General features: G+C 45.8%; 1 protein-coding gene across 1 annotated transcript; it reads right to left on the reverse strand.

The window, feature by feature from the left end:
* Positions 1-1,069: 1,069 nt before the first annotated feature.
* STT3A (STT3 oligosaccharyltransferase complex catalytic subunit A) lies at positions 1,070-26,706 on the reverse strand. Its single transcript, XM_005294687.4, has 19 exons — positions 26,551-26,706; positions 22,767-22,849; positions 22,167-22,292; positions 21,745-21,805; positions 20,554-20,675; positions 19,300-19,445; positions 17,743-17,833; positions 16,383-16,489; positions 13,786-13,950; positions 12,480-12,660; positions 11,554-11,709; positions 10,251-10,342; positions 9,195-9,350; positions 8,675-8,863; positions 6,049-6,165; positions 5,715-5,817; positions 4,046-4,234; positions 3,176-3,291; positions 1,070-1,297 (listed from the first exon to the last, which is right to left on the reverse strand). The coding sequence occupies exons 3-19, from the start codon at positions 22,252-22,254 to the stop codon at positions 1,259-1,261; spliced, it is 2,118 nt and encodes a 705-aa protein (XP_005294744.2). The 5' UTR covers positions 22,255-22,292; positions 22,767-22,849; positions 26,551-26,706; the 3' UTR covers positions 1,070-1,258.
* Positions 26,707-27,032: the final 326 nt, after the last annotated feature.

The following is a 27,032-nucleotide window of genomic DNA, read 5'->3' on the forward strand; positions in this document are numbered from 1 at the left end:
AAATACCCTCCCTACTTGAGATTCCTGTTTATGGATCCCATATTAGCACTTTTGGCCATAGTATCACAGTAGGAGGTTATCCACCATGACCCCCAAATCTTTTTCAAAGTCACTGCTTCCCAGCATAGAGTCCCCCATGCTATAAGCATGGCCTATATCCTTTGTTCCTAGCTGTATACCATTTAGGCATATTAAAAACACATATTGCTTACTTGTGCCCACTTTACCAAGTGAACCAGATCACTCTCAACCAATCACCTGTCCTCTGCATTGTTTACCACCAATTTGCATCATCGGCAAACTTTATCAGTGATTATTTGTTTTTGTCCGTCATTGATAGAAATGCTAAATGGCATAGGGCCAAGAACAGATAGCTGGGGGACCCTACTGGAAACACACCTACCTGATAACTATTCCCCCTTTACAGTTGGAGACCCAGCGGTTACCCAGTTTTTAACCCATTTAATGTGTGCCATATTAATTTTATATCATTCTAGCTTTTTACTCAAAATGTCAATCACCTTTTGGGTGATACATCTCAGTCTTCTTTTTTCCATTGCTAATGAGGTGTATGGACTGACCTTGCCAGGAGAAAGCAAACTGGAGGGTTCAGGTAGAGGCTGTTAACACTGAACCATGCCACTGATGCATGAGAGGGAAGTCTGGAACAAGGTGGCTCAGGCAGCTAGAGGCTGCCTAGAAAATTACAGGCTGCAGAAGATACAGGCTGGCAGGGAGAGGCTTGGTTTTATATGTCAGGGGAGCAGGTGCTGCCATCTTATATTCGGCACTATATTCAGTGCCCTCCAGTATAGGAAACCACAAGGAAGTTTACTGCGTGTTTGGGTAGGAGGAGAGGTTTCATAGATTTGATCTGAAATTCTAAATGGACAAGGACTGCTGTTTTATGGACTGCTGAGTGTTGATAGAGAGAGGCCAAGATGACTTTCCTGTTTATCAGGGGAAGCGTGGATCTCTGGCTTGCTGCATCTGGTACCATCAGTGGAAGGGAAAAAAGAAACACACTTTTTTTCATTCTCCCTTTAATCAACCCACCGTAAAGCCATTATTTCTGATTTGGTAACCGGTTCATATTTATAAAAAATCATTCCATCGAAGACAGACTGAACGCATGAGGACGGGACTTCATGGGCTGTTAAATCCAACTCCTTTCTGCACTTACAAACTGTATAAAAAAAATTCTGCTTCACAGGCAAAGGCTCGGTCAGTGCTGTTTGCGTTAAAGCTGAAGGCAAATTTATGTTCTTGACAATCCACGATTATCCAAGTCCTTTACCTACAAGACACAAATAATCTTTGCAGCTTTCTATAGTTCCACTAACACAGAGAACTACTATACTGTATTGATCCCAGCACATGTTTAGGGGAAATCATAAATTAGTACTGATTTGTCCACTTTGTATTGGCAACTTAACGTTCAAAGTTACATTCTTTTTACTCCTGTTCATAAGTACTTTGCAGTCCGGAGCTCATGCACTTCTAAACACCAAAAGGGCAAGTCATTTCACTTATACTGTTTCCCTACCTTTCACAAGCTATCCAAATAAGTGAGGGGAGAAGCAACTGCTTCTAGGACAGGGGTAGGCAACCTATGGCACGGGTGCCGAAGGCGGCACGCAAGCTGATTTTCAGTGGCACTCACACTGCCTGGGTCCTGGCCACCGCTCCAGGGGCTCTGCATTTTAATTTAATTTTAAATGAAGTTTCTTAAACATTTTTAAAAACCTTCTTTACTTTACATACAACAATAGTTTAGTTATATATTATAGTCTTATAGAAAGATCTTCTAAAAACATTAAAATGTATTACTGGCACGCAAAACCTTAAATTAGAGTGAATAAATGAAGACTCGGCACACCGCTTCTGAAAGGTTGCCGACCCCTGTTCTAGGATCATTTCACTTGTCTGTAACGTTATATTCCACATACATGCTCCATTGGTTCCAATTCCTAGCTGAAGTAGCCACAGGATAATTTTAAATTTCAGTGTTTAAAGTTTAATAAAACGGTCAGCCCAAATTCTTTAGACTGCTGTCTGCATATTACTATCCAGATATAATCCACTTTCAAACACAGTTTAACAGAATACCACTTTGTACTTCTATAGTGCCTAGGTACCATGGTGATAGGAGCCATATGTGGATTTTGACAGCTCTTGGTAACTAAGATAAGAACCTAAGAAAGACCCCTCTAGATCAGACCAATGGTCCACCTAGCCCAGTATCCAGTCTTCTGCCAGTGGCCGACACCAAATGCTTCAGAGTGATCCCATCCCCTGTTGTCCAGTCCCATTTCCTCTTAGCTGGAGGTTTAGGGACACCCGGAGCATGGGGCTGCATTCCTGACCATCTTGGCTAATAGCCATTGATGGACTTACTATCATCATCAACCCCATTTTACAGACAGAGAAGTGGATGCACAGAGGTGAACAGACTTGTCCAAGGTCACAGAGCAAATCTGTGGCAGAAGCGGGAATAAAACCCACTTCTACTTGTGAGCCATGCTGCCTTTGAATATTTTAATGGAAAGGGGAAAAATGGTATTTGCGGTTTCAGGGAAGGTCTGATGTGATCACATATGAAGACCAAACAAATGGCACCAGTACAGGGGAACTAAAGACCTGTGCCACTCTCTGCATTCATTGTTTACTTTAGTATAGCAGAAATAAGACCTGTGATCTAGTCTATGCAGCTTCATCTTCACGGCCATCTGGTGGCCTACCCCTCTCAATTCCACTGCAGCACAGCTGACAAAATACATCCTCTCTGACACTTGTTTGGGCATGCAAGGAATGTTCAAGAATCCTAATCAAAATGGGGCATTTCCTGTGTAACAATATAGAAAGTGCCAACTAAAGAAACAAAGAGCCCCGAAGGAAAGTTTAAAGCTTAACTCCTTTCTAAATTTAGCAGTCCAATTATTACGGCATTCCTGGCAGCTTCCCAGGACTTGTAGCTCATATGAGTAGCATAAACTTGCCTAGAAAGTTGGACTCCATCCTTTGTTTAAAAGAAAAAAAATTCCCAAAGTCTCACTTCCAAAAAGACTGTCAGACGGGGTCATATCCCAGCACAGGCAAACCCCAGATACCCAGACTGTTCCCAGTTTTCCCCTGCTCCCCTGTAGAGGGACCATAGAACCCACTGCCTACTTACTTTGTATATTCGGACTAGCCAGTGCTCTGTGGTATATGCCTCCTCCAGCACATCGAGTTCAAAGTCTTTGTTTCCAATCTCAGCGTTTCTCACTCTGTCATAACCTGGGGGGCGCTCTAGAAAGAAGGGATGGGGAAAAATGACCAACGGCTTCAGAGTGCACATTTCTGGCAGAAATAAAAATACAGGTCCTTCCAACCCAAATGAAAATCCTTTCCCAAGGCCTCTCAAAACCCAGTGGGCAGACAATGCATTCAAAACCTGGAGCTGGCCAGGCTCTTCTCTTTTCCCAAATGACTCTATTCTGAATGTACAGCATACTGTGAGTTCCAACAGTCTGTGCCCCCTATTTAAAGTCGGATTTTCATCTCTATGTTCTAAAGGGCTGCAGTACAAGCCTCCTCGGGGCAAGCCAGAGCAGGGTAACATGGTGGGTGTTATTTTTTGCATTCCTTTCCAAATGCATCCTTAACTTTTTGGTGTCCGGTATCAAGATGTTCTCATGAAAGGCAGTCATGTGCCAACATCAGCACAGCAGGCTTGGAGCTACCAATGCCTTCAAAGAAAGCCCAGAGCCTGGCAATGCATTTTATATTCCAAGATAGAACTTTGCACTGCTGTGCGGTGCTGGAATGACAGCCCTGCCAATAGAAGCCCTCTTTCCTCACCGCCAGGAGGTAGGGCAACATCCTCTCCATTTACAGAGAAGAGATAGAAAAAGGAAGGACTTGCTCAAGTTCACACAGCAAGTTTTCATCAGAGTTGGGAACAGAACCTCAGTGTCTGGGTACCCATGTTCCCTGCTCTAACACCTAGACAGTATTCCTGATGCTCTTCTGCAATACCAACATAAGGACCATTAGTACATACTGGCTTCAGTGTAGACCTGCCCGAAGCGGTAGTAGCACATCTTATACATAAGGCAGTTGAGCAACACAGGGGAACCTTCCCTATCCACACGGAACTCTCCTGTCGGCGTGTAGTAATCGTGCTCCTTTATGTGCTTCCCGGTGTCTGTGCTTCCACCAATTCGCACCATCCACAGAAACTTGTTTATATCTAAAGGAGGTAGCAGAGAGAGATCAAAGTATTTTACGCATCACACGTACTTCAAGCAAGCAGTCAAAGCAGCTAAGCATGGCACTCAGCAGGGTCACCTTTCAGACTTCAGGCCTCAAGCAGTTAGGTGACCCATGTGAAGGACCACACACAGGGCATGTAGTTATTGAGACAACTGCCCATCTGGAGGCACAAAGCTGAAAGGCAGGTGCCCTCAATCCCTACATTCAGACATGTCAGTAGCAGCTGGACCTCCTGGAGAGCCTCACTTCAGGCTGAAACTGTATAAGTGGATCTGAGTGAAGAAAGCTGAAGGTAGAGAAAGCTGCTTTGAACTCTGTAAGCTCCCCTAATCATCAAGGCTAGGGCCTTAGTGAGCAAATAGGTAAAAAGGTGCCATCTAAGTTCTTCTCAAGTGTTAACATGAACTCATTAAACCTCAATATCCACCGAGAGGTAGGGAATTATCTCCAGTTTACTGATAGGGAAATGAAGGCAGAGAGAGTAAGTGACTTTGCCCAGGAACACAGAACACATGCGCCACCTGCTACCCAAACTGCATCCTTCCCTCAAACATGCACACCACATCAGTGATCATGAGGCACTTAAACACTACCTAAAATACATGGAGATATACCTATCTCGTAGAACTGTAAGGAACCTTGAAAGGTCATCAAATCCAGCCCCCTTCCTTCACTAGCAGGACCAAGTACTGATTTTGCCCCAGATCCCTAAGTGGCCCCCTCAAGGACTGAGCTCACAACCCTGGGTTTGGCAGGCCAATGCTCAAACCACTGAGCTATCCTTCCCCCTCTATAATAAGTCTCTCAGTAACGTAAATTCTTTGTAAAATTGCTGCATAATGCACTATTGTAAGTTCCAGAGGGTACTTACAATTGAATTGCAGGATTGTTCTTGTTCCTGGCAGAGAATTGGTTTTGTGTTTCTCTAATAGGCAGCCCGAAGGCTCAGAAGATACCATCCAATTCGATTAGCCAGCCCTCTAGACACCCTTTGATCACACAGTATTGTACAAACAAATCCAGGCTTTCACCAGCATTCTGGCCTTGTCACGCACCTGCTCATCCCTACACTGATTATCCATCCCAGAAGCCCAGCAGAACCTCCAGCCTACCTGTCCATTCTAGTTTGTGTGTTGGGATTAATTTACATTAGATTACAAAAAACAACCACCACCTCTTCCAATTTAAGAGTAACCAGGAGCCAGGTCTGTCCTTCCCCTGTTCCTTGTGCAGAGTATACTCAGCACTGCAGTAGCTCCAGCCAGCTCTTCAGTGGTCACACAGTGCAGCAGCTGCTAGTGTGCATTGTGCAGGCAGAAGATGGGAGCATCACAGCACAGAAATAAGGGTTATTCATGCAAGAAGGGAGTGTGGGCAATTGGGCTAGAGGGATGAGTTAGCATGCAGGAGTTTGCACTGCAGAGCTGTAAGAAAAGGGTTTTAGAGTGACATGTTACCATCTGAGGAATATCCAGTGAGGCCTCCAAATATTACCAGCACATAACTGACATCCAGCTCCCTCATAATCTCATAGGCCTTCTCTTCGGTGGATGCCATTGCCTTGGAGAAAAACAAAGCCAGAATCAAGCAATAGCTATGAAATCCACAGTGCGAGTACAAGCTGCATCATGGAATCATCTCCATCATTAAATAAGAGCATGGGTCACTCAAATGAGAGCTAGAACCTGCACCTTCAGTGCAGGACCCAAGAAGAATTAATCTTCATCCATGGAAGGTTTTTCTGGTACACTAAGAAGAGAGGTCCTGCGTTCAAGGAGTCACTGCACCTACCTGACCAACGCGGGAGATGTGTGTGTTATTCCAGGTGTTATTGTCTACAAGAATCGTCCGATTTGCCATGGCTGTTATCTGATACCCATAGTCCCACCAGGACATGACCTTAGCATCCTGCATTCAAATACAAAAGAACCAATTAGTCACCTGCTTTCAACCAACATTCAGAAAGGGCGCGGTCCTATTCCCACTACAACACACTTCAGTCGCAGGCCTGAGTGATCTGCCCTGACAAGCTTAAACATTTGTGTCAGGTTCCCAGAGTCCTTTGGCTCTAGGGTCGCTTAGGAATAAACATTATAGGGCACTACAGAGTTCACTGAAGTTGAACTAGTTTGTGATGGAAAAAAGTTGGGCAGCCACAGAGCCACGTATACCAAAGGTTCAGAGACAAAGCGGGGGGAGGGGAAGGGGAAGGTGTTAAAAGCTTGCTCAAACAGCTGAGCTCTGCAGCAAACTGGGCCACCTCTGCAAATAAAGACATCTGGAAAAGAACCGTCTGCTATCTCATTTCCCAGCTACAAAATACACAGAGGGCAAGTCTGCAACAGGGAATTCATTAAAAGCTGCCGAGCAAGGCTTGGTTAAAATGGAGAAGGGGCTCAAAGATGCTGTGCCTGCCAATATTCCCCTCAACAATTTCAACATACAGATCACCTCTAGCTAAGGATGTATCCAGAGGAACCCCCACCTTGCCATTTTGTCTCTTCCTTTGAGTCTGAAATCTGCGGCCAAAGGCATATCTACACAGCCAAACTGACCATGTCAGTTGACAGCATTCTTGCTCACAGACTGAACCAAGGTGTATTACAACCACGTTAGAGTGGGTTACAGCTGTGCAAAGATCCAGACTATAACGCTAGAATGTGGAGTTGTGATGCAGTTTGTTCTAGACTACATAGGCAGGATCAAACTGCCTTATGCTGTAACCATCTAAAACGGTTGATTTGCATGACTAGATAGGTCCAATATAGGAACTGCTCCATGCATTAGTTGTAGAGTGAGTCACTAACATGTTACCTTCTGGAGACAAATAGTCTTGCAATACAACCAATTGCTCCAGAGACCCAGGGACTGAGATAATTTCTGAACCTATGTTATGTGTGACAGAACTACCCACTGCACTGGACAGTTTTAAATTTAAAATGACACATTGGGTCTCAGGAGACCAAGACAGAGACACACAGTAGAATCTCAGAGTTAAGAACACCAGAATTATGAACTGACCAGTCAACCACACACCCCAGGTGGAACCAAAAATATGCAATCAGGAAGCAGTAGAGGGGGTGGGGGGGAAGCAAATATAGTACAGTGTTAAACATAAACTACTAAAAATATAAAGGGAAAGTTAAAAAAAAGATTTGACAACGTAAGGAAACTGTTTCTGTGCTTGTTTCATTTACATTAAGATGGTTAAAAGCAGCATTTTTCTTCTGCACAGTAAAGTTTCAAAGCTGTATTAAGTCAATGCTCTGTTGTAAACTTTTGAAAGAGCCACCATAACGTTTTGTTCAGAGTTAAACATTTCAGAGTTACGAACAACTCCCATTCCCGAGGTGTTTGGAACTTGGAGGTTCATGCTCATAGGCAATCCCTCTGCAGAGGTGAGCTGTACTCCCCAGTGCCAGTCCAAAGGGACATAATGGTAACGTTAGTTAGAGCAACAACTGACCTACACTTTCATAACCTCCCACAAACGAAACAAATGTGTCAAAGCTGTTTGCTTCCCACAAGTCTAGGCCAGCAGCCCAGCGCTCGTGAACAGTAGATCCGTGTGCCACAGGCAACTCTATAGAAAACAAACCAGCTGATGTGCAACAGACAGTATGGCAAAGAACCTTCACTTCCCCAAGAAATTAACAGCGTAAAGGCAAGTCATTCTGCAAGTGATGAAAGGCATTCCATCGGGGTCCTTCCTGTACAGACACACTCAAAAAGCAGCTAACTTACATTTTCACAGTTTTCCATTAGTGTGTGATGCCATTGTGCTGATTATTAGTATCTTGCAGATAGGGCCTTGTGGCCCCTGCCAGGAAGCTTGGGACCTAGGAATGGGTTAAAAATGTAACCCCATGCTTACCCTCAGTGTAATAATATTCACTCATGTAGTGCCTTTCATACCAGGCTATCAGAGCCCTTTACAAAACAATAATTAATTAGTTAGGCCTCTTCACTCTCCTAGAAGGGAGCTATGCAACTATTATCTCCATTTTACGGATGGAATAGTTGAGGCACATATTGGCTAAGTCACCTCTCATCGTCACATGCCATGGGGAATTAGAACCCAGGAGTCCAGACTGTGGTTGTGCACCGTGGACAGGTACAACAGTAGAGAAAATAAACATAAAACCCTGCTCATCAGAAACAGATTTAATTCTGTTTGCAGTTTTGATTTAGCACATTTAAACAATAAATCTGATCAGTGCCTCCTCTTTGAGCCTTACTAGGAATGAATCTAATCTAGCCAAATATTCTGGCATTTTAGCCCAAATTGTTGCCAATGTCTCCCCAGTGACAGAAGGTGCAATAGCCCTGTAAGATGTCAGGATTCAAGTCTCCCTGCTCCACCTGAAACCAAGCCCTAAGATCACTTTGTTTGTGCAGAGCCCCTGCGGCAGTTTACCTCTGGCGTATTGTGACGCAGCCAGTAATACGCCTCTCTGAAGTCATCAAAGATGATCCTACTGCCATCCCCCCCACGAGCAGATAGCACTATGGAGGGGGAGGAGTAGGCCTCACTGGTTACCCAAGTCGAATGAAAAGTGTAGGTGATCAAGAAGAAAGCCATGACCAGGATCATGCCACTGGCAACCTAGGGAAGCAACAGACAGTATCAAAAGCATGTCAGAAGGTTCACGCATTTTGAAAGAGAACTCAACCTCATATCACAGAGCTGTGCTCAACCCAAGTGCAGGGATCACAAGCGCTGACTGGTCTATGCTTAGACAAGAGACTCTCCCACTGATCTCTCTGCGCTACTCAAGAGGAGGGCTAGAGACCATCCCCATGTCACTCCCCCACAATCTCCTTCCCCCACCTCCTTTAATTACATTCCCCCATAGAGGTTTGGGGCACTTCCCCCAAATCAGTCCCCACATGGCTTCCCCTTGAAGCCTGGATTATAATCATGCATGAAAACCCACTTCGTTTTTAATAGGGTAGGTAGAGTCCTGTTGCTTTTTGGTTTTCTTGTCTGGTCGGCTGATATCCAGGTTCTTCATGTAAGTGGAGAGCACCTGAGAAACCCCAATGCCGGACAGAATGCACATAACTGGGGCCAGAACCAGCATGAGACGCACCTGTTGAAGACAGCAGGACACAAAACGATGAGCTCCTAGCAAAATGCACAGTGAGTACAGAAATGAAATACAGACTGTAGGTGCGTATAACTCCTCCCCAAGGATGCAATGACTGTACAGGCAAAGAGCCATTCTGTACTTCGCAATAACCATCCCAGCCTGGGACATAAGACTGTTTTCTGGTGGGCAGTCATGGTGAACACACCGGTGTTACCATGGTGTCTAGTGCCATGGGGTCTTTGAATTTCTCTGTGATGGCCACCAGCCATGTGCAGGAGGGATCTTAATTTAACATCACTTCTAGAACCTCTAATAGTGTTGTACTGTAACCAAGAATTAATGGATGCTTCCATGCACAGAGGTCAACTCTCACCTGGGGCACAATGTGCTACAGCAAAATCCTAAACTACTAGGCTCACAATCAGTCACTCAGCTTTAATAATGAAACCCAGAGCCTACCACCAGGTGAGCTCGATGGGTTTTACAACTCAGCTGTGTAAAACTAGAAAGAACATTCACTAATCCCTCCCAAAAATCTACTCACCCACAGCGATGGTAATAGAGAGACTAATGATATTTCATTGCCACTTCCAAAATCTCGCAAGGCTGCATTCCCTAACAAAACCTCACAACCATGTGTGATTGAAAAACAGAAAAATGTCATGACTGTTTCAGCCAACTCTGTGGGTAAGTAACATTAGCCCCATTTGACAATTGAGAAAGTTCAGATACAGGGAGGAGAAATTACTCTAAGGCCACTAGTGAGTCAGTAGCAGACTGACTAGGAGCCATCCTAGTTCTCCACTTTACCCATTTCCTCTTTCTACCCATTTTTCCATCCCCAGGATGGTCAACCCCGTGACTTCGCACATTCAATCCTCAGCACGCGGCAGCTCTCACCATGACTGCAGAGAAATACATGCTGGTCACGCCGTACATGATGATAAAAATGCGGGCGTCCGACAGATTACTGAAACAGTAATACAGACCGACTGTAAGAGAGGGAGAGACAGGTCAGTAGCCAGCTTGGCAATTTCCTTCCAGGCCAAGAGTTAAAATATATTGTATTAAACAGGTGCAGGACCAAAGCAGAATGTTATGAATCACCTGATCTTAGAATGCATCACCTGATGCCAACAATGAAATCAACTACATGCAGCATTAGACTGTCCAAGGGGAATGCAAGGCTACAATGCATTAACAGCAGGGATGGGGCAGTGCTGGTCAGGTATTGTAAGGCTGCCTTGTGATGAATTAGTCTGTCAACATGGGGATGAGGGTTAGAAGACTGAGCAAATGCTGGGCTCACTGTGCATAACAAGGAGACCCATGAGCATGTGGTGTGCTACAGCATTAAGACACAATGAGCAGGACATTTTATTGGCACAGTAATGAATGCTTCCGTTGATTTAGTGGGTTTTTGTGTATGAAGCATACTAGGCTGTACCCTCACTAACCAATGCTCTGCAGACTGCACTGGCTTCTTATTCATATCTGGGTGTAATTCAAAATATTAGCACCAATTAACCCCAAATGCTCAAGTCTAAAGACTGAGGGCAAAGGCCCCTGGGGTAACCTCAGCAGTGACAACAGTTCATGGTGGGGATAGGCTGTCTCTCCAGTGGTAATAATACCTAGAGCTTATTGTGTCTATAGCTTTCCATCCATAGATCTCAAAGTATTTAACAAGCCAGTTAAGCATTATCATCCCATTTTACAGAGAATGGAATGACTTGCTCAGGGTCACACAGTAGCAGAGATGGCAACAGATCCCAGAAGTCCTAACTCCCATTCCCGTGTTCTGTCTGCTAGACAATGCTCTTTCTTGGCAGTTGGGACCCAAGCCACATAGGCCAGGCCATAAGGTCAACACTCTGAAATGTTTCCAGAAGTAAAAGCGCAGGTTTCAGAGTGGATGTACTATGAACCACATGACTGACAATGCTAAGTCGGGGGCAGCTCCATGGTGCACTAGCTGAAGGTTTTAAATGGCCCTAAAAATATAGTCCTAACCAGGTGGACATTGCAATGCACCTACTGATCTTCTGTAGGACAAGGTTTTAGCTTTTGGTATAAAACTTCTCCATTCTAGGGCTTTTGCCCAATTGGTGTGGGCAGGGTCCTGTCATTTCTGCAGCAATTTTTTCTTCATCTGAAGATGATTGGTTTGAGCATATTCCATAAATAAATGCACTGAACTCACCTGGGAACATGAAAACCAGAAGCTGCAGGTCAAAGTAATAGGAGGACCAAGTGGTGGGCTGGTGCTCAGAGACTGAAGCAATGATGGGAATGTTATTCTTTGCATAGGAAGGATCCAGCAGAGAGTAGAAACGGCCAGTCCAAGGCGAGATTTTCCCTGGCAGAAAGGAGAGAAATCCACATTTATGTACTGGAGTCACGAGTCAGTTTACACCAAAAAGTACTTCCACAGAGGACGAATACATAGAACTGTAATTTTATCTCACAAATATTGATCACATGCAACACTATTAATATATTGAATGTATTACTCCTCAGAATTACTAGGTTTTAAAACAGCTGTAAAGTGCAGCTCTCCTCTGAAAGGCACTCTCAGCACGGAGGTCCACCGTGCCGTTTTTAATAGTCTCTGCTTGACTCCAGATCAAATCTGTTCAGATTCCAAGTCAAGCTCAGCAAACTCAGTGTGGGATCTGAGAGTCCTTTCTGACACTTCTATCACCAACCATACAGAGTCTATCGCTGGAGATGAGTTAACTGTTCTATTGATGATGCGTGAACCAGAATATAGCCCAGCTCCAGCTCCCGGAGTTGTGCTAGCTCTGCTGGGCTAACAAAAATACTAAAAACATGCTTTTAGTGAATAATGTAAGAAGATTATGACTCTGAACATACAGGGGATCAGGTTTGAGGAAGAAGGAGCTATTTCTACATTTCAGAGTAGAGCTACACTTTGCACGCAGAATTTGGTACAAAAGCTAGTACAATTTCTCAGCCAAGATAAGAGTTCTTTCCTGTTTCATTAAAGGAATGAATTGAAATTAACCACTAGGCCACTTTTCAAAGCAATACCAGGGAAGTGAAGCAGAAAATTCATGTGTTCCGTCACCACCACCAGCACAGCTTTCGTCACATATCTCAATCTACCTGTCAGCATCAGCACGGCTCCTATCGTGAGAAGAACAAATCCAACCAGGGAGATCACACTTCTGAAGAGAATTTCAAATTGCTGGGGGTTCAGCTTGCTGCGCAGGTAATCCACAAAGGCATGGATCTGACACAGGCCAAAGACCCCCAAGGCAGCCATGTGCTCAGATGACAGGACAGGCTGTGAGGAGAAAGAATGGGATCAGATGCGGAGAAGAACGACAACAGAGACATTTCAAATGTGCTCTCCAGCAACGTTCTCACTGAGTCACATGAAGCCTTCCTCTCTCTGCAGAGGGTGCCAGGAGAAGCCACTTTCTTACACAAATTAAAGCTCTTAGGAAGCCACAAGGAAAATTAAATCCAAGAGCCACAATGAGAGCCCTGATCATACCAATCCCTTTTTCCATATATTCTCTCCCCAAGAACTTGTTAAAACAAAGATGCTGACCTGAACTGATACCATAACATTTAGCATATGGCAGTGGCTCAGATAAAGTCTCCTGAGTATTTAAGCAGGAGCCCAGAAAGATCACGTAACTGAAGCTAGAGCAGGTTTCAGCTGGCTCATTCGTTTATGAGAAAATAGGGGTATTTTAATAAAAGGCAACAACAAAGATGCAGTGAATAATCTAGGACCAGCCTACCGCTGTAGAAGTCACCCAGCCTTACAACCTTGCGCAGGGCTAAGTTGTTAACATGTAACATTTTACAAAAGCTGTAAAGCAGCATTCTCCCCATTTCACAGAGCTGGAAACAGAGGCACAGCGAGGTTAAGTGACTTGCCCAAGGCCCCAGAAAGTCAGTATGGCAGAGCTGGAAGTAGAATCCATCCCCCACTGGACAACCCGACCTTCCATAATTAGCACTAGGACTAGTATAACCCATAATAAGAAACAATGACCTTAATCACAATGGTATTGAGCAAGTCCGTGAAGACCAAGTGGTTTTAAGAACAGGCAAACCCAAGTGATTTGAAACTTATAGCTATTTTATAATAATTTAAAATATCCAGAACACAGCAGGTCAGGATATTTGCTAGCACTGATAACAGCCTGCAGCCCTCTGAGGAACAGTGCAAAGAGCTTTACCAAAGTTCATGAAGCCCTGCACACTTCTGGGAGGAAATTCAGTCTTATCTCTCTGTTACAGATGAACTGAGGGACAGAAAGGTGAAGCATCTCCCCTAAGGTTACACAGTAAGTTAGTGGCAAAGCCAGGAACAGAACTCAAACATCAACCTGTAGTTCCCCTCCTCTAACCACTAGACCATACTCCATCTCATTGCTTCATTTGATTCCCTTACCTGGAAGCCAACAAAGGAAATCTGCATAGACAAGATGGTTCCTAAGCAGTACACCGTGCAGTAGGCTACATAGATCCTGTGGGAGAAGCGACCTGTCAGCATCAACACAAGGACATGCAGGGGGATCAGGTTAATCAGAAACACGTAGCCACCCCACGAGGAGACCTGGGTAAGAAGAGAAAAGAACAATTCTATGCTCAGAACAAGTTGCACTGCGGGGATGGAAAAGAGGTTAATATTCTACAGCCCATCTCCCATTCCCTTACTCCTTTTGACAGGGAGACAACTGGGCCCAGAGTACTACAATGCGGAAAAGCCATTCTCCCTTTTATACAAATCATGGCTAATGCGACTGGGAAAAGTAACTGCAGAGTGGACGAAAGACTGTGCACTCAGGGAAGCAACAAACATGCTGCAGATCAAATACCATCAATATTTAAGTAAAATATATTAAGGAAGACAATCTAAGCTGAGCTGTGCATCTTTCACTACAGGGCATTCAAACTCTATCCAACACAGGACCATGCTTGCCAACTTCACAGAAATGCGTGGTATGCTCATAGTTTGTGTAAGACAGACTGCAGCTACCCTCATGTGCCACGTAGGCCACATAGGATAACTGGTCCAATCTTACAACATACCCACAAAGTATCATGGGATTTGCTCAAAAACAGGACCATTTTCACTCAGGAGTGGTCTGAGTCTTAAGCAAACTAATACTTTCAAAATTCCCTTTAAAAGGAAACAAATTCCCATCAAAACCCAAGTGAAAACTGGAATTTCTCATAATAACCAATGTCACACACGTGACTCTTGATCACACTCCAGTGGTTTTCAAACAGTTACCAATTCAAAATGTGCTTCAGAATGAACATTGTCCATATATAGCAGCCTTCTTGTGATGACTTCAAACAATGCAGAGTTAATGTCCCTCTTTGGCTTTTCTAACACTTAGTTCACGGTTTCTCTTAGCAGGTTTGGGCAAATGTTATTGATTGTACATTAAGCACATCCCACTAGAGGGAAGAGAACATGTAAAGGTCATGGTGCTGCCCCAATTCCAAACATCTTTCCTTTTAAAGAAGTGACTCCTCTTTAAACATCTGCCTTTTCTCTGATAGTTTAAATGAGCTCTCCAGCACTGACCTGACAGGAAAATGCACCCAAAGAAGGAGAAATCTAATTATTTTTGTAGCCAAATGGAAGAATTTCAGGATGGCTCATCTCAGATCATGCATTATCTGCTGTATTATGAATATAGTCTTAGGTGACGCTTACCCAGACTCTCCAATGCTACCACTATGCACAAACAACATGGCATGTAACACTGAGAATCATTAGCAGTTAATCTGATACAGTATTCATAAAAGCTGAATGGAGCATTGACCCTGCTTGCTCCATTCAAAAAAGCCAAATAAAGAAAAAGCGACAGAAGATAGCATCTGAGAATATACAGCGACCACTGGGTCTTAATGACAGCATCCAGGCAGGCTTAGATTACTGGACAAAATGAAACCCACTACACAGGAAACAGGAGGAGTGAAAGCTTTGCCCCTCACTTCTTTTCAACAGATCAGGATGACTGTTCCACGGGAGGGGGGAAATATGTCCTACTGGCTTTGAAATCGTCGCCTCAGATCAATTCTCTTTACACTGGAGTTGCTAACAGAGTCTCTCTGCTGGGCTGCTCTGGAGTCCTGGGACACCAGCCAGCATGCTAGGCAGCTCTGCTTACTATTTGCTTTGACTGTGTCTACACTGGGAAAAGAGGTGAAGGCCAACACAGGTTAAAATCCTAGTGTGGGCAAGGCAAGTTGTAGTTTTAACATGTCAGTCTGTCAATGGAAACCCTAGGCTTTACTTTGATCAGCTAACGTGTTAAAAATACACCTTTTCTCCTAGTGAGGACAAGGCCTTTGACACCTGGACTCTGCAACAGCGCCCCCTATAGTAAAAAGATTCAATGGTTAATAAAGCTCAATCAGCCAGGAGTCAATTCAAGGGCTCCCAACCATTGGCCCCATTAGCAATCTGGTAGGAACTAGGCAGACACATGTAACTGGCATAAAATGATGCAAAATGCAGCCATCCTCAACTTCAATACCCAGGCGCGCCGCAGGGAGGATACACCCTGCATATAGGAATCACCAAGGAACACAGGATGGAAGACTGCATGCTGAAACAGAGACAAAGGGTACGTCTATACTACCCACCGGATAGTGTTCGATGTATCGGGGAATCGATTTATCGCGTGTCGTCTGGACGCGATAAATCGATCCGCGAATCGACGCCCGTACTCCACCTCGGCAGGAGGAGTAAGCAGAGTCGACGGGGGAGCCGCGGCAGTCGACTCGCCGCCGTGAGGACGGTCAGGTAAGTCGAACTAAGATACTCCGACTTCAGCTAAGCGAATAGCATAGCTGTGTTGCGTATCTTAGTTCGAACCACCCCGCTAGTGTAGCCCAGGCCAAAGACAGCTGCAGGGCACATTTGACACCCAGGCTGTATTTTGGTTACTTCTGGTCAACTCCCACATCTCAAGTGGTCACTGGATTGTTGGAGATTCCTCACCATTTTGAGCAGAAACAGACACTTACCATGTAGAAGTAGGCAAGGGCACACATGGCTGCCCAGTAGATGGAGCCAGTCTTCACTGCTTTGATCCACATGTAGTAAGTTAGCAACATACAGAATATTGCAATACCTGAGCAAAATAATGTACAGAAATCAGCCTGGAAAGACTATGGACACAAAACCAAACGTCTGCCCTGAAGGGCCCAGGACAACCTCACTGTGGCAAAAAGGACAAGCCCTTTAATTCAATGGGGATTAGGTGCCCAACTTGCTTAGGCGCTTTTGTAAATCTCACTAGACAACATCTGCATCTTTAGGCACCTAAAAACCTTGGTGGACCTAGGATCAGGTTTACCGTGTTGTCCAAGGAGACAAAATTGCCTCGCAGTAGTAATAGCCATTGCATCACTGGCAATGGGATCTCCTATGAAAGTTACTGCCCCATGTCAAAATGTCCTTCCCTCAAAGTTCAGCAATGGGACCAGGGCACAGCACACGCAGTCCAGCTCCTGACAACCCCCACTGGTTTGGGAACCACATATGCAGTGGCAGCGCCTACCTAGATTTCAATATATTACAAGCCGTGTGCACCTTTCACAGAGGGAACACCAGAAATCTTTATCCCAAAGAGTAGAGGCCTACAAAATGACTGTCTGCTACACAGACAACTTAACATGTCACTGTCTATGTTGCCTTGGGCCCCTGGAAGAAACATCTACCCCCATATGTGAATTTAAATGTAAACTAAATTACAATTTAAAGTGCTGTTTAAAGTTTAAAAAAGGTAAAAATGGTCCCTTCTGACTCTACACATTTGCTTCTGGTGCGTCTCCAAGTCACATCTGCTAACTTTACTGACAAGATGATTCTTGGTAGCCCCAGCAGTACCAATACGGCTACAGAAGAGCAAGCTGGATTCTATTCTGTTTTAGGTAAACAAGAGCAAACTTGTCTCCATCTCAGTTGCAGAATTGTTGTTACTGGCAGTGAGGTAAGAGACAGAAAAAACACGGCAAGAGTTTATGGAGCTGGTAGAATCACTTGGTGACTTGAAACGGATGATATTCCTATTAGAGTATGATTAGCATGCTCATTTCTGTACAAAAAAGAGAAAAGATGCTTTCGGTCCTGAGAGGTCAGCTGCCTCGACCGGACAGGCAAAACATGCTGGATGGGCAGGAGGAAAGCCACATCTCAATGCAATGAAGATTTTGTCTGGTGGATCATTATTGATTAGGAATGACCCGGTTGTGTGTCTCTGGGAGCGAATACAGGAAGAATCCCACTATGCTATTTTTACAGCCAGTTTTCAGCACATAGTGGTTCTTTAGGGGTTACTTTCTGTCCCTACAGAACCCCGTTTTGGAGTCCCACTGATCTCACCTTCGTTGTCATAGGAGCCAGCCACAGAACGAGAGATGTAACCAGGCACCACGGCAATCATGGCAGCGGCTAGGAGACCTGCCCCTGCATCCTGGGAACCACATATGGTCAGAGAGAAAGAGATTCAACTTCAGTCTTTAAAGAGAGATTTACAAACAAGCATGGCTGGCAAAAGCAAACTAATCCAAGGCAGAGTTCCTGCTTAGTGACTTAGTAAATTAATCACTTCTCCCAGCCCCAGGGGCCCTAGAGAAGATTCGCCATACCCCTCTCCCTCTGAGACCTGTGTCAGAGCCTGCCTTCAGCTGAGGAGAGCTGGAGGAGGATCCCCTTTGGGGCCCATTAGAGGGGGTCTTGTCTGCTAGAGGGGGATCAGTACAGAGACTGAAACACAGACCAGAGAGTCAAACCTGATTACTGCATGTACCACCCTGGCAGAAAGCTGGCAGAAGGAACTCACAGAGCTGTATCTAAACAGGATCCTGAAACCTTCATTATGGCTACAAAATGCTGACAGTAAGGTTGAAACTCCCAGTTGAGCTGGCTGGCAAGGGAAACACGAACATATGAGACTGAATGAGGAAGAATGTTTGGGAAGTGGAAGAGATGGGCAGTAGCCCAAGTTGCAATGCCAAGGTCACCCTCTCCAGCTCAAACACCTTTTTAAAAGCCAGTGGGCAGAAGTAAGCAAACATGAATGACTTTGCACTATCACTGTGCAAAGCAGCTCTGGTGGGAAAATAAAAACCAGGCTCTTGGGACTGAACTGCATTGCTCGTGCAGGTGAACATGACAGGGCGGTGGCTTTGGAGGCCTTGCAGGTCATTCAAAAGGCATCTCCAGGCAGCAGAGAATTTTAAAGGGCACAAAATAAACTGTGGCCCAGATGCCTCAAACAAGTAGAGATCCTGACTCAACTCAGAGAGCTGCCTTTGGGTCAAGCTGAGGCAATATATTTAAGCCCCAACCCCTCCTACTCCCATTCTCCCTACCATATTTAACATAAGGAGCAAGGAAACAGGACTCAAGCTGGAAACCTTGGCCAACTATTGCTATTTACAAATCCCCAGGCACGGTGGGATTTGTAGCACTCTCAGAGCAATGCGTGAGACACAGGCCCTAAACATGACAGAATGGGAGAGCTGCTATTTCTTCCTAGTCTATAAGACCCCAACATGGTTGCTATGCCCCTGGCCTCCCCATCAAAGCCAGTCAGGGCCAAGCACTCAGAGGTCAGTGCAAAATGAAATAGAGCATGGAAAAGATCCCATTGGGTAGGAGTCAATAAAAAGCCCAGTCAAGAATATACAGGCCTCACAAATAGTTTGGGGGATTTTCACGGCCAGATGAATAAACTGAACTACCTGATGAATCTGGCTCTCAACAGCCAATAATCAATAGACAACAAAATAACAGAAGTATTAAGGACCATAATCTCAGCTCTCACCGCAATTCTCAGTGCTTCTGCTCTGTCATACAGGTACACCAGACAGCAAATCTCATTCCCCCTATTCAAAGCTACAAAACTCAGCGGTTATGCACAGATCTACTCTTTACCTTGAGTTCTTTGGTGAGGTGATAAGTTACTATGGTGGTGAAGGAAGAGAAGAGGGGAGCCAGGAATACACAAACATTTCGGATGTCAATGGTAATGTGGAAGAAGTGCAGAACATGGTAAATCGCTGCAGATGTGATCATCAAACCTGAGTGACAGAGACAATCTTGTTAGCAAGGGGTCATTGATTCACCAGCAATACATGAGCTATACTTCATTTAGCACAGAAGGCAACTGAGATGCTGTTTTAAGATAAGGGATAATTTAGTTGCTGTAAAGAGCGCTTAGAGGGACACTATCAAATTAAAGCATTTAAACTAATTCCTTATGTACGTTATGAACATCTAGGTACTTATATTGCCCTTAACACTGTATTATCTGAAGGTCTCAGGGACCTCCAAACCTTCCTAAAATTTGGTGGGGAGAGGATATAAAACAGGGGATGTCTGGCCAGTGCCTCTGATCCAAGAGGATGCTGATCAGATTTAAAGGAACAGCCATCAAAATACTCCAGACCCTTTAAAAGACATCTGGCACCTGTCTTAACTGGGCTGTGAACATGGGATGAAGTGCAGACTTCCTCCCCCAGCTGGCCTTGAGTAAACCAGACAGCAGCTTTGAACTATGTTCTACCTTTGGAGAACTGGCTGCGATCTGCAACCATGCAGGACAAAACTGGACTACATTTAAGTGGAGTCTTATCTCAGGGCTGTATTAGAATTGTGAAGGCCCAGATCATGTGTGAGCTCAGAGAATTCCACCTCTGTATTAATCAGGTACCACAGTGCAAGTACAATCAACAGTATAATTCATGCCAGCCAACTACTGTCCAAAATCCAAACCAAGAGAGGAGGGTGGGGGGAAAAAGAAAGACACAGGCATGTGCAGCTCCAATCACATTATCTTAGATGAAGAATCCAAGTCCCAGCAAGGACTATCTGAACTACCATAATCAGATACTAGCCCAGTGGGCTATCATATTACTAGTCAATTTGTTTATCCAAAATTACTTCTTAGGTACCATTTCAGCTACGCAACCAGTAAGAACAAGTCTAATGTTTCATGACACTGATGTAAAATGAGAGAGAAAAATCAAGTTTGATTGCCCTGCCACAAAAATCTCTGAGCTAGGGAACAGGAGAGACAAGATTAAGGGATAAGTCTCTTGAACCAAGATAAGGGCTTGGAATCTGCACCATCTGAACTTCTTGTACCTTAAAGTGGGGTTTAGTGAAAAAGAAACACCCTGGCTTTACCTGGGTAAATGGTTCCACCAATGATCCTCCCCAAGGGGTACCAGGCTCTGTCGTCGAACCAGTTGTGGAATTTATAGAAGCCCTCCTCTGCCAGGAAGCGGGTCGTGCGGTAGTTAAAATACCTGCAATATCATGAAGTGTTGAGTGTGTCTGCAGCATGGACATGGGAAATGTCCTCAGGTTCCAATCTCAGCCTTTAACTAATCAATGCATGAGGAAGTGCCACCACTTACGACACGTGAGTGCCAGCCCAAGTGCTCAGCAGTATACAGTCTCGAAATAAAATCCGTAGGCAATTCATGTGCAAAAGCACAGAGTATTAGATACAAGGAGCTCTGGCCATTTCTTTACTATGCATTCTGAGTTTTAGCAGGTATCGATGTGATCAGCTGCACCTCTCTCCAGATGTAGATATTCACGACTAAAGATACCGAATACAAAGCTACAAGAGTTGGCAATATATTTTTTGAAGAGAGAAAGAATGCAGCTCAGATCTCTGCATATCTGGGCTGTCTAACATTTTGCAAGATAGTTGCATTGTGTTTTTACTGAGACAGCCTCAGTAAAAGCAGGGCCAGAAGAGACCACTTGCAGAGCCAATCCGATCCCCCATCCTCCCAGCAAGCATGTCACAAAACTGTTCAAAACTTTATTCCAGCTTCGCTAAACCACCCTGCACCTTTGTAGCGAAGGTGCCCTACCCGCCTCCCTTGGGTACTTCTACTAGTTTCAAAGGTGACCACAAATTCCAGTAGATTAACCAATATGAGCTCAAACCTGCAAGGGGCACTCAGAGCTTTGCTACTTAAGCATATTTTATTGTACTTGTACTTTTGGGGCGAGTCCTGCATTCATCCCTACCAGGTCCAGAGGACACGCACTGGCAGCAACATACTGATACCAAAGCTACCAGGGAACCTGTTCAAGTTAACTCCATCTAAGCCAGCTCCACTCCCAGCAAGAATCATTGGCAACAGGGGGAGTGCCAGCTTTTTGGGGAGGGGAATCTAAAGGCCTGTGATGAAGGGTACCTTTTCAATCCCCCATCTTTACTGCAGAGCAATTTGCTCAGCACCCTCATGCATGACCCTGCAGAAGGGTAACGTGACCCTGACAAACACAGCACCATCTCTGCATTCTCACAAGGAAAAAGACTGACCGGAGCCCACAAGACACAAAGAGGATACTTACGGGTCAAATTCATGGATGACACTTTCAAATCTTAACACAGAGAAGAGTCTAGTGGAGAAAGCTGCAATACACAGGCAGAAGGGAGAATCAACGAACAGCATTCACACAGCAAGGGAAACTTGATTTAGCTCAATGTCTTTGTTAGATGAAAGCTTAAAACCCGTGAAAAGTGGTGGCGTCATCGGAGAAGGTGCGTTTGGCCTGATATCCAGGACTGGCTCAAACTGACCCCTTTAGGGAGTTGGGGTGGTGAGATGTTATTTTCAATGTTTTAAAAATAATGGAAAGGTTTTTCAAAGCTATTTTAAAAGTAGTTGAGTTCCGCTACCCTAAGAAATGCAGAACATGGAGCTGAACTAGAAACATTCTGGAAGTTGCCTTTTGAGGATGTTCATAATTCAATTATCAAGGCTCAGACTTACATAGCACAGCTGCCATCGACAGGATGAGAAGCTTGAGCAGCGTGTCCTGTTTTTCATAGGACAGGCGGAGAAACCCTAACTTGGTCATTTTCACATCAAAGGCTGTGATGGGCGACGCTTGAACACCTGAAAGGGAACAGGTCAGAAGGGATGAACCAAGAGCAAGGCAGCCCACAGCCCAAGAGCAGCATTTCGGATTCCTGTTACAACGCTTATTCAGAAGCTCTCTAAATAAGGAATTAACAGCTCAATATTCCCATGCCTCAAAGCTCTCCATTTCTGCCCCAAAAGGCAGTCTCCCCTCCTGTCATTCTGACCATGTCACCCCCTCTGGATACTTTCACTGGCTTTCTGTCTCTTATGGAATCTGATTCAAATTTCTCACTAATCTCAGCCCTGCTTAGATCTCTGATCAGTCCCTCTCCCCTTACCTCGCCATTCCTCACTTCCTTTCACTTTCAGCTTCATGCCTTCTACTATATTCCCCTAGGGCTGGGACACTTTCCCTGCCCTCACCTGCCAGATATCCTTTTCCCCCCTCAAATTCATCTTTAAAACGCAGCTCTTCAAGCAATCCCTCCTCACCAATAACCCCCTCACCTGATCAGTTGTCCTCAGTCTTGTCTTCTGTTTGTCTTGCCTTAGACTGCAAGTTCTTTGGGGCAGAGGATGTGTCTGTTTCTCTGTGTGTAAAGTGCCATGTAAATGTAAACTTATATAAGCAATTAGCAATAAGTAATACTTCAAAAGCATTCCCCGGCCTAAAATCCTCCCTTCATCTTTTAATGTGACCTGCAAAGGCCAAAGAAATCCCAAACAAAACAGCACACAGAGTTTGTGCCCTTTTTTACTCCCATTTGATACATGAAAAAAGCCTGACAGAATCTCCGGGGCCCCCCTCCCCCCACCATGATTTGTTTACACTAGAAATTCAGGACTTTTCTCCTGTGGACCAGAATAGGGTAGTAAAATTGCACCAGTTTGAATCAATTTAAAATCAATCTGGTTGAACCAATGAAACTTTTCTAATCCTGACAAGCCCAGAGACTCCATAAACACAAAACCAATAGGAGTGATATCAGACAAGAGGGAAGTGAAACCTGATTAAAAAGAGAAGGGATTTTAATTCAGAATACATAAGACTCTGATTTTGTTGACACCTCTTTAACAAATACAGTTGGGAAATAAGTTCTGTTTGTTATTGATTTAGATTCTCTAACGCTTCAAAGACAAAGAAAGCTCCATGTCCATATGTCTGAGACACCCAATGAGCCTTTAAATTAAGCCAGGGGAGACCAGACTTGACAATCCTAGGATTTGTCAAATAAAATAAAGATACATGCAGAAACACATCTACTTTACCTATCAGAAAAGTTACAAACTTGCCCAAAAATATTATCCAAGACCAAATCACTGATGCTACATTTTTAATAAAAAGAACAGGAGTACCTGTGGCACCTTTGAGACCAACAAATTTATTTGAGCATAAGCTTTCGTGGGCTACAGCCCACTTCATCAGATGTATGCAGTGGAAATACAGTAGGAAGATATAGATATATATATACACACACACACACAGAACATGAAACAATGGGTGTTACCATACACACTATAAGGAGAGTGATCAGTTAAGGTGAGCTATTATCAGCAGGAGAGAAAAAGAACTGCTTGTAGTGGTAATGAAAATGGCCCATTTTCTGAAACCTAAATTTTTAATAGTTTCCCCAATTTCAGGGGACACAGGAAGACCATTGTTATTCTACTCAAAGGTAACAGAATGCAAATGCCCATGGAGTGTTAGGGCAAGAGAATCTGGCACTGGCTCTGGAGACTTTCTAGATAACAGAAAATCCAGCTCCGAGCTTGGCAGCAGCCCCAGGAACTTCAGGGTATCAAAGGATATGGTGCTGGAGTTGCTGCCGACATATTTACTGTGTGTGTCACCATCTGGAATCCAGACAGTCAGTCTGCCTCACAGGTCGCTCTACTAACTGACAAAGTTGGCTCTAGGGAACATTGTCCAGCCATGATTTTGTCATCAGGATGGGGCAACCTGCAATTCCTGTACAGTAACTGCCCTCAGTAAGAGGAATAAGCAAAAGGGTAGGGCTCAGGGTCATGGAACAACTGTGGAAGTGATACCACCAAGACATCACATCCCCTCCTTCCTCTCAGACTGAACAGAGTCATTACAGGCAACTGTTCCCTCTCCTGCAATCCCCAAAGACTCAATCTTCTGCCCCATATTATTCAACAGCTCTATGATGCCTTTGGGAGAGCTACAGAGCTAACACAGATGGAAGTGCCAGCAGAACACAGATGATGCCCAGCTTTGCATCTTCTTTATGTTAAATGTACGCAGCACTATCTCCCAGCTCTCTCAATGTCCAGTCAAAATCAGCACCTGGATCTCCCTAAAGCTGAACTCAGGCAAGATGAAGGTGATGCTTGTAGGACGAGGGAAAGTCCTTCAAGGAATTTGGCTCCTCTACAACTCCCCCTACTAGTGAGGGCAGGCCAGTCAGTAACCTTGGGGTCCGTTTTAAACTCCTCCATGGCACTGGATACCCAAATGATCATGATGTAAAAAAAGTGCCCACTTCCATCTATGACTGGCCAGGTGATTGCACTTCTATCAGATACAGAGCTCCTCGTGGGGATCAATATAATAAATGTCATTCATGGCCTCTGGGGTTTGATTATTGCCATTCATATTGCCCTGAAAAAGCTCCAGCTGGTACAAAATACAGCAGCCCATCAGCTTAGCATCACAAGTCACTCATCGGAGGTCTCCATGCTCTGCACTTCTCACCACTGAACAGTCCAGTTCAAAGTCTCTAGCCCAATAGCCCTCCTTGGGACTGGCCCTTGGTACCCCCCACCTTGAGCATGACCTCTCACAACAGCTCCCTGTCACTGAGGCTATGCAACTATCAAACTGCAGGGGAAGGCTCCTTAGTGCAGGAGACAGAAATTTCATGAGAGCTGACCTTAGACCAGAGGTTCTCAAACTGTGGTCCATGGACCACAAGCTCCATTCAGGTGGTCTGCGAATAGTTCCCTCTAAGATGCGTGCCTGGGCAGCCGCACACAAGAGACTGAAGGCCACCCATCTAATTAGTGGAGCCGCGTAGGCGTGGCTCCACTAATTAGGTGCCTGGACCCTGGAAAAGATGCACATGTAACATGAGGTGCTGGCCTTGGGGGGCATAAGGGGTAGGTGGGAGGGGGCAGTGAGTTGAGAAGAGGGGGGTGGGCGAAATTTGGGATGTGCAGGGCTGCGGCGGCCAGAGAAAAAGAGGCGATTTTGCCCAGCTCCAGGGCTGCGGCAGCCAAGAAGAGACGGCCCTCCTTCCCCGCCCCAGCTCAGGGGCTGCTGCAGCGGGGGAGAGAGAGCACATCCATTGCATTAGAAAGGTAAGACTACTGATATTAAAATATGAGTGGTGTGCTTTTATTTGTAGAACAAAATTAATGATTAAGATTTTTTTTAAGCCCCCTCCCACCTACCCCTTATGCCCCCCAAGGCCACCACCTCACGTTACATGTGCATCTTCTCCAGGGTCCAGGCACCTATAGTTTACAAGAGTTAGCTAACAGTACAAACAACATTTGGAAAGATCATTAAGTGGTCCGCCAAAACCCTCAGCAATTTTCAAGTGGTCTGCGGAAAAAAAAAAGTTTGAGAACCACTGCCCTAGACTATGGAACTCGCTGCCACAAAAGATACGTGGCCACAGGCCTCGGCGTGTTCAGAGCTACACCCATACTCAGCTATTCCACTTGGCTGCTATCCCTCAGCAATTCCTACACAGCCACTGCCGCATGCACCCTCACCGCCCGTTATTCATTAGAGTGCTGCAGGAGTGCTGAGGAGCCCCAGTCACGGACTGGGATCCCCTCGTGCTAGGCGCTGTACAAACCGAAACAGGAGCCCGGCCCTGCCCCAAAGAGCCCCTAGCCTGACACTCAGAGCGTGAGACAAGCGGCAGGTACAGGCGGACCAACAAGGCACCAAGGCTGGTCAGCCCGGCGGGCAGTGGTCCCGGGGCACACACCGGTGTCGAGGCCTGGTGGCCAAGGAGGGCGTTAACGGGGGGCTCTGAAGGCGGGGCTGGGCGGGTGTGTGCGGGGAGCTCCCCCCAGCCGCGGGGGCAGCCTGGCGGGGGGAATCTAACAAGGGGGCGGCGGAGGTCGGGACGATGCCGGGGACCAGGACGCAACAGCGAAGGGGAGATGCCAGACAAGGGAAGTGAGAACAAGCCCCAGCCCCGGTCCCCGTCGCCTCCCCCCTCTCAGCCCGCCAACGCGGGCACGCGCACCGGGGACCCGACGCTGCCCACGCGGATGCCCCGCAGGCCGGCCCGGGCCCTCGCCCCCTCACCTGGGCGCTGCTCTCCGCCCCGCTCCCTCAGCCATCCATCTGCTCCGCGCACCCACCCCTGCCTGCCGCCCCCCCGGCTCGCTCCTCCTCCCCGCCCCTCGCTCCTGGGAACACGCCATTGGCACACACCGCTGTCCCTCACCGCGCCGCGGGGATGCGACCCGCTACGCCTGAGCTGACTGGATACCGAGCCTGTCACTCAGCGCGCAGGTGGGCGGGACCGACGCTCGAGGAGTGATTTGTGGCTGGTGGAAAGGGGAGAGGAGGGGCGGGGTCCGGAGTGTGGGGCAGTTTGGTTGAGGCGCGAGCAGTGACGTGTCGGTCCAGGCGAGAGACGCCCGGAAGGGGCCGGCGGACGGGGGGTCACGTGACCGGATTCGGACGTGGTGCTGGCTAGGCGGGGCCTGGTGGTGGCGGTCGGGAGGGGGCGGTACCCTAGGACAACTTCCCGTGTCAGGGCCTGAGCCACGTGATCTATTCCG

This window comes from Chrysemys picta, chromosome 16 (assembly GCF_011386835.1).
Source record: "Chrysemys picta bellii isolate R12L10 chromosome 16, ASM1138683v2, whole genome shotgun sequence".
NCBI classification, from domain to species: Eukaryota; Metazoa; Chordata; order Testudines; family Emydidae; genus Chrysemys; species Chrysemys picta.

Bases quoted from the DNA above. Each gene is read 5' to 3' on its own strand.
- STT3A (XM_005294687.4), bottom strand. From the start codon at position 22,254: ATGACCAAGTTAGGGTTTCTCCGCCTGTCCTATGAAAAACAGGACACG. The intron at 20,676-21,744 runs GTAAGTATCCTC...ATGATATTGCAG, and splicing joins GTCATCCATGAATTTGACCC to GTATTTTAACTACCGCACGA. The intron at 3,292-4,045 runs GTATGTACTAAT...CCTTCTTTCTAG, and splicing joins GCAGGTCTACACTGAAGCCA to AGCGCCCCCCAGGTTATGAC.